Source organism: Homarus americanus, unplaced genomic scaffold (genome assembly GCF_018991925.1).
Source record: "Homarus americanus isolate GMGI-L3 unplaced genomic scaffold, GMGI_Hamer_2.0 scaffold19065, whole genome shotgun sequence".
NCBI lineage: Eukaryota > Metazoa > Arthropoda > Malacostraca > Decapoda > Nephropidae > Homarus > Homarus americanus.
In genome coordinates, this window is record NW_024757463.1 from 543,747 (window position 1) to 552,233 (window position 8,487).

An 8,487-nucleotide genomic window follows, 5' to 3' on the forward strand; every position below is an offset into this window, starting at 1 on the left:
ACCAAGGCAGGATGGAGGAAATCTGAAGAACCAAGGCAGGATGAGTGAAATCTAGAACTGCCACAGGATGTAGTGAAATCTGAAGACCCAAAGGCAGGATGGAGGAAATCTGAAGAACCAAGGGATGGAGGAAATCTGAAGAGCCAAGGGGGAGGATGGGGAAATCTGAAGAGCCAAGGGAGATGGAGGAACTGAAGAAACGGAGGCAGGATGGAGTGAAATCTGAAGAACCAAGGCAGGATGAGGAAACCTGAAGAACCAAGGCAGGATGGAGGAATCTGAAGAACCAAGGCAGGATGGATGAAATCTGAAGAACCAAGGCAGGATGGAGTGAAATTCAAGAAACCAAGGCAGGATGTAGTGAAATCTGAAGACCAAAGGCAGGATGGAGTGAAATCTGAAGAACCAAGGCAGGATGGAGGAATCTGAAGAGCCAAGGCAGGATGGAGAAATCTGAAGAACCAAGGCAGGATGGAGGAACTGAAGAGCCGCAGGATGGAGGAAATTGAAGAGCCAAGGCAGGATGAGTGAAATCTGAAGAACCAAGGCAGGATGGAGGAATTCAAAGAACCGAGGCAGGATGGAGGAAATCTAAGAACCAAGGCAGGATGGAGTGAAATCTGAAGAACCAAGGCAGGATGATTTAAAATCCTCGAACCAAGACCACAATACACAAAACTTACCACATGGAAAAACCATAAAAATGATCAGATTTTCCACAAAACCGCAAGAACCATATGGTCCAGATTTCCCGATTTCGATTTTCGTCCATGAAGTTCCAGGACATTAAATCCTCCTTCTGAAATCCCTAAATCGGCTGAGGATGGAGGGAAGGATGCACAGATTTCAACATCCTCCACGCAAGGATATCCAGAGAGCCTAGACGCCATCCTTCACTCACTAGACAGATCCTATTTCATCCAGGATTTCAAGGATTCCTACAGATTTTCAGGAGGAGTTCTAGGATATCAAATTTCGCCAAATATACCTAAAACAGATTTCAACCAGATTTCGAGATATCGGATACCAAAGGGTGTTTGATGCCGATTTAAGTGCTTCTGAGCCGATTTATTCCACTGAGGATAAAGATAAATCCTTAAAAATCCTTCAAGGACCTCGAAGGATGTTGAAATCGTTGTCAGGTCATTAAAACCAACGTCTGTAATTCAGGATTATGATAAATCTTAGAAATCTTTCATGACTCTCAAAGTGAATCAGATTTTGGCTTGGTTCTCCAAAAGCGATGAAAAATCCTCCCAAATCCTTCAAAATCCTCAAAGGACTTCAGATTTTACCTCAAATCTCCTAAAAATGATGAAAATCCTCAGATATTCTACAGGACTCTCACAGGATATCAAAATCCTTCCACTGTATTCACATCAAGTTCTTTCATCGAAGAACAAGAAAAATCGGCCCAGATTGCCCACGATTTAGAGAAAACCCCAGATTCCGATTTCAATACAACAGAATCTACGTATTTCACCCCAAAGTCAACCAAGACTCAAATCCTTCCCGTAAATCTGGTAATATGGATAAATCTGAGATGGGTATGGCCATATTTCAGGCTCCAGAGGTAATACCACTAATCCTGAAATGGTCTTGAGAGGCATTCAGGGACCATATATTACTCTAGGGCCCTTCCAAGATGGTCCTATGGTCTAAAATCCTCAACATCCCCAGATTTCCCAGATTTCACAGATGACTCGTTAAAATCCAACGAATCGATCTTAAAGACATCAGAATCAATCCAGATTTCACACACTGAGTCACCCTATGACACTGTATTGACCCAGGATTCAGGAGGTCACGTTATAGATGAAGTCCTTTTGAGGAGTCTGGGACGCGAAGGAACGACTTTAAAGGATAGCACAGGGCAGGAATCCCGACATTTTACAGGGATCGGTCGACCTAGAGCTCTCCTCCCACCTAATCAGAAACGACTGGTATTAAATCGACATTTTTCCACTATTCGACCATATACATCATCCAATAGACATGTCTTTGCTCGACAAGGCGTTGCATCGACCTTCGGGACAAGACGTCGACTTAGAAAAAGGCCAAATGTACCCAAACAAAGCCCAAAACGTCATTGTAGTACCCCTATCACCCAAGACGCCACCATCATAGAAAACGGAACACCCAAGACATCATAGAAAACGGAGACACCCAAGACATCATAGAAAACGGAGACACCTAAGACGCTACCATCATAGAAACGGAAACACCCAAGACATCATAGAAAACGGACACCCAAGACGCCGCCATCATAGAAAACGGAAACACCTAAGACATCATAGAAACGGACACACCCAAGACGCCGCCATCATAGAAAACGGAAACACCCAAGACATCATAGAAAACGGACACACCCAAGACGCCACCATCATAGAAAAACGGAACACCCAAGACCATCATAGAAAACGGACACACCCAACATGCCGCCATCATAGAAAACGGAAACACCCAAGACATCATAGAAAACGGAAACACCCAAGACGCCACCATCATAGAAAACGGACACACCCAAGACGCCACCATCATAGAAAACGGACACACCCAAGACGCCACCATCATAGAAAACGGAAACACCCAAGACATCATAGAAAACGGAGACACCCAAGAGACCTTACAACCGGTAACTATTTTAAATCCTATAACATTTCTACATCATAACCACAAGCCGGACCAAACAGCAATAAAAGCCACTCCTGACTTGGAACAAACGATGAAAACAAAATTACTCAACAACTACGAAATAACGAGAATCAATAACGAAACCCCGATAGAAAACACAGATATTAAGAAACAAACAGACGTAGAAAATAACAAAAAAAATATTGTAACCACGACATTCAGACCAAAACACACCTTCAAAACGACTGCTCCTCTACAACGACTTGAAGCTTTGAGGGATATGTCACTGTATATGGAGTCGCAACACACCCCGAGTTATTCCTTCAAGCCGAGGACGACTCCAAAGCCGGAATTGGAGTTAAGAAAATATACAGTTCCTTCAAGTGGCTTTGGATCGAAGGCAGGAGTCGCATATTTGGCTAAATCTCCTAGGCAGGTCTCCAGGGGTACATTATCTCCTAGGCTTTATGTAAACACGGTCTCCACGGGTAGAACGGCCTCCCCAAGTACTCGATCTCCTAGGCCCTATGTAGAGACGGCCTCCTCAAGTACATTATCTCCTAGGCTTTATGTAAACACGGTCTCCACGGGTAGAACGGCCTCCCCAAGTACTCGATCTCCCAGGCCCTATGCCACAAGGCTGTCCTCCGTTCGCCCAAATTTTAAACCACATCCTACGACAACATCCAAAGGCCTAGTATCTCCTAAGGGCTATCCAACAACGATCTCCACAACACTGTCTCCTAGACCCTATATTAGAACGGCCCCTCTTCAGATGGTCTCCTCCTTCTCCCAGTCTCCTCCCCCAGCGAGCACTCTGTCAACCCCTATCCCTCCTGTCGTTGTCAAGCCTCTGTCTATCCATCTATACGCACCTGTCAATCCATCACCTATTCCGTCTATCCCAGATAACGCCTCGTCTGAGTTCGTCTATATTATACCAGGGAGTTCCTTCGTCGGTATAGGACATCCTACAGCAGCGCCTACGTCACCAGTGTCCTCTAATGGGGTGTTAGAGTCCCCAGGGTCCTTCATCACTAACGTCACCCCGAAGCCTCCCTCAAGGAACCCAAGGATACGAAGTACATCTTCAAATCCTTCCATCGGTACTAAACGTCCTAGGAAATCCTTCACCGAAGTCCCGACATCCTTTACTACAGCGTTCACACTTCCAAGTATCCATTATACGTCCTTCGGGGCACCAAGACACACGAAGGATATCACCAGGACTCCTTCAATATCCTACAAACCTGAACTCATAGCTAGAGAAATCCTGAATCCACCACAACATGGCTTCCCTTCTACAACTCCCCGATATCCTCCACTAACCCCACGTCCTCCTCCTGTTTATAATCCTACGCTTCCTCCCCTCACTCCTTCACCTCGTCTTCCTCCTTACACACCCATAGTAAGGATGTTAGTGCCTCCTTCTCCTCCTTCTATCCACACGTCCCACAGACCTCAACCTACCCCTTCATCATCTATCCACACGTCCCACAGACCTCAATCTACCCCTTCATCATCTATCCACACGTCCCACAGACCTCAACCTACCCCTTCATCATCTATCCACACGTCCCACAGACCTCAACCTACCCCTTCATCTATCCCATCTCTCTCTTCTTTCCATCATTCTTCTCTCGTTAGATCTCATCCTTCTCGTCCACCTTCCCATCACCTCCGCCTTCCAATCCCTTCTCACACCCAGATCACGACCCCTTCACCTCTTCCCCTTCCCCTTCCCCCCTCACCTCTAAACACCCCTCACCTACCACCTAATCAACCAAACTCCCCCTCCTCAAACCACGCCCATCAACCACACAACCTCCATACCACAACCCGACCCAAGGGGTTCTATATACCCAATTACCCCAACCTGGAACTAACACCCAACTCCCCAGGACAACAGAATATCCCCAGATCATTGAACACACAACGTAACCTTGGTTTAGAGAGGTTCAGTAAGACCCCAAGACCAAAACAGATCAATTTAAGACTGGAATTGGACACTGGTAAGGGTTTTCATGTTTCCCAAAGACCACCACCAAGACCACAAGTTCGTAGTAGACCCAAACCTGTCAGAATTGAGACCACTATAAGACCTGTGGATATCTACACTAGTTCAAGACCTCTGGATATCCGTACTAGTCCAAGACCTCTCGATATCCACACTACTCCAAGACCTCTGGATATCCGTACTAGTCCAAGACCTCTCGATATCCACACTACTCCAAGACCTCTCGATATCCACACTACTCCAAGACCTCTCAATATCCACACTACTCCAAGACCTCTGGATATCCACACTACACCAAGACCCACACAGCACCACACCCTCAGCAAACCTCAATACTCCACATCAAGACCACGTTTCCAAGACTTCATCTCACCTAAACAGGCCATAAGACCCTTTGAGACTCCACATTCGCCCATAAGACCTGAATTCATCCCATTCCAACCCACGAAACGCCCATTGGGACCTGAATTCATCCCATTTCAATCTACGAAAAACCCATTGGGACCTAAATTAAACCCCTACCTACCCCACCAAACGCCCCTTGGCCCTGATTTCACCTCCTTTGGGCCAACCAAACGGCCCTTAAAACCAAAATCCCAACCAACTGGGCCATTTCAACCCGACTATGCCCCAAATGGTCCAGTAAGGTCCAATTTCGTCACCTCAGGGCCAGTGACGGAGTTAGCCTCGACTGGGCCCCGTGTCTCTGGACCCCGTCTACCTAGGCCCCGTCTACCTAGGCCCCGTCTCCATGGGCCCTATGACAATCAACAGTCACTCGGTATCCAGTCATCTCGGAGTGAGGTAATTTTATGACTGTTCTTTGGGGTTAGGTTAAACTGTATGGATGAAACTGTTTAGTACAGTTAATTTGTACCAGTTAGTTGTATCTTAATCAAACCTAACCTAACAAAGCCAAGCCTAACCAAACCTAACCTAACCCAAGCCAACCTAACCCGACCTTAAAATTCAACTCAAAACGCCATAACATAGAAAACCAAATCAAATTCAATGGGTAACTAATCTATTCCGTTTTCCCCAGCTTGGACGTCGCATCCCAGGTATTCCAGGCTTATCACACTACGACTACCCGATCTACAGTACCCTCCCTGAGACGCCGTTCTCCTGTAGTGATAAACATCCTGGTTATTACGCTGATCAAGAAGCTCGCTGTCAGGTATGATGTTTTGACTGTGTTTGTTTTAAAGTGTTTTGTGTTTTTTTACGTGTTTTTTTAATATTTGTAGGTGTTTTTATGTTTTTAGGTGTTTTTTTTATGTTTTTTTTTTTAATATTTGTAGGTGTTTTTTATGTTTTTAGTGTTTTTGTTTTTTTACGTGTTTTTTTAATATTTGTAGGTGTTTTTTATGTTTTTAGGTGTTTTTTTTATGTTTTTTTTTATGATTTGCTGTTTGTGTAGTTTTTCTGAGGATGATTTGAGATATGATGGGGTTTTGACCTGGCCTGACCTAACCTACCTAGTCCTTCATATGACCTATGACTGACCTGATCTAACCTAACCAAACCAAACCTGACACACAAACAAACCCCGCCCCCACACACCTGCCCAAACTAACACACCTGTTCTGTGCTCCCCCCTAGGTGTTCCATAACTGCCAAATTGGTGGTAGAATGAGCTCGTTTCTCTGCCCCAATGGGACGGTGTTCAACCAAAGGATTTTAACGTGTGACCATTGGAGGAACGTGAGGTGTGATAAGGCTGTTCATTATTATATAGTGAACAAGGGGCTATATGTTGAACAGGTAAGGACTACTACTACTACTACTACTACTACTACTACTACTACTACTACTACTACTGTTAATAATAATAATTGATTCATTAATTTTTTCTGTCAAGTTTTATTTATTATTATTATTATTATTATTTTTTTTTTTGCAGAATAAAAATCCATATAATAATAATGCTAAGCGCCAATCAGAGAAGACCAGGCTCTTTAAACACCAATCAACGACCAGGAAGCCAATCATAGACACCCACATCACAAATACGTCACCACTTATTGACGTATCGCTGACTGCCACGCCGTACTTTACGTCATCTACAAACAGCCCCGTCATAACTTCTTCACCAATCACCACCTCGGGTTTGACTTCTTCACCTTTCTCTCCACCAATCAGAAACACCCATGTTACAACTCGCCCATCAATCAGAAACCAACACGTCACAACTCTCCCACTAATCAGAACCCAACACGTCACAACTCGCTTACCAATCAACATCGCGTCTCTGAAACCAATACCTCTCTTTGCACCAATCCGAACAAGCCACGTCACAGCGCCTCTACCATACACAGCCGCGGCATTGACTACTCTCCCTTACGACAAACCAATCACAGACCGCCGCCGCTCCACCAATTACCAAATCACGCCAGAAAACCACCAAATCACGCCAAAAGACCGCCAAATCACGCTAAAAGACCGCCAAATCACGCCAAAATTCACCGAGGACGCGAAATCAGGCCAAAATAGGGACAATCACCCCATTCCACTCACTTTGAAACCACATATTGTCGACCCGCTAAAAGTTAAGCCCTTTTTCCCCTCAAATGGTGGCGTGGGAACCTAAAATTTACCTGTACTCAACGCTAAGACCCTGTACTCAACGCTAAGACCCTGTACTCAACGCTAAGACCCTATACTCAACGCTAAGACCCTGTACTCAACGCTAAGACCCTGTACTCAACGCTAAGACCCTGTACTCAACGCTAAGACCCTGTACTCAACGCTAAGACCCTGTACTCAATTCAAAGACCCTAAAATATAGAAAAAACCCTTAAATTTTAGGTATACATAACTCTTTATACACTGTTAATCATTCACCATGTATAATACCTAAAAAGTATACATAGTTATACAGAATATACATTAAATTTACACAGTTTCTTAAGTATATACATTAGTCGATGAAAATATGTATTAAATTAAATTAGGATGTATACATATATAGGAAACATACATATATACATACACAAGGTTGAATGGATAACACACACACACACACACACACACACTCAGCTCTATGTATAAATATGTATACTCCTGCATCAATACATACTCTAGATACATATTACCACACATGTATATATTTTGATATGAATAGACGTTATACTGTTATATGATAGCAATAAAATTTAATAGCATCATTGACGTTTTATTTAACCCTAATTACCTCAGGTGTTAATTACCTCAGGTGTTAATTACCTCAGGTGTTAATTACCTCAGGTGTTAATTATCTCAGGTGTTAATTATCTCAAGTGTTAATTATCTCAGGTGTTAATTATCTCAGGTGTTAATTATCTCAGGTGTTAATTATCTCAAGTGTTAATTATCTCAGGTGTTAATTATCTCAGGTGTTAATTATCTCAGGTGTTAATTATCTCAGGTGTTAATTATCTCAAGTGTTAATTATCTCAGGTGTTAATTACCTCAGGTGTTAATTATCTCAGGTGTTAATTATCTCAAGTGTTAATTATCTCAAGTGTTAATTATCTCAAGTGTTAATTACCTCAGGTGTTAATTATCTCAGGTGTTAATTATCTCAGGTGTTAATTATCTCAGGTGTTAATTATCTCAGGTGTTAATTATCTCAGGTGTTAATTACCTCAGGTGTTAATTATCTCCGGGTGTTAATTATCTCAGGTGTTAATTATCTCCGGGTGGTAATTATCTCCAGGTGTTAATTATCTCCGGGTGTTCAATTATCTCAGGTATTAATTATCTCAAATTATTAATTACCTCAGGTGTTAATTATGTCAGGTGTTAATTATCTCGGGTGTTAATTATCTCGGGTATTGATGTCTCCAGGTATTAGT

The 8,487-nt window shown here is 43.2% G+C and overlaps 1 protein-coding gene across 1 annotated transcript; it reads left to right on the top strand.

Moving 5' to 3' along the window:
• The first annotated feature begins 2,601 nt into the window (after positions 1 to 2,601).
• Positions 2,602 to 7,652, top strand: LOC121857501 (mucin-2-like). The gene is made up of 4 exons (XM_042353587.1): positions 2,602 to 5,455; positions 5,694 to 5,828; positions 6,254 to 6,415; positions 6,555 to 7,652. The coding sequence occupies exons 1-4, from the start codon at positions 2,726 to 2,728 to the stop codon at positions 7,239 to 7,241; spliced, it is 3,714 nt and encodes a 1,237-aa protein (XP_042209521.1). The 5' UTR covers positions 2,602 to 2,725; the 3' UTR covers positions 7,242 to 7,652.
• Positions 7,653 to 8,487: the final 835 nt, after the last annotated feature.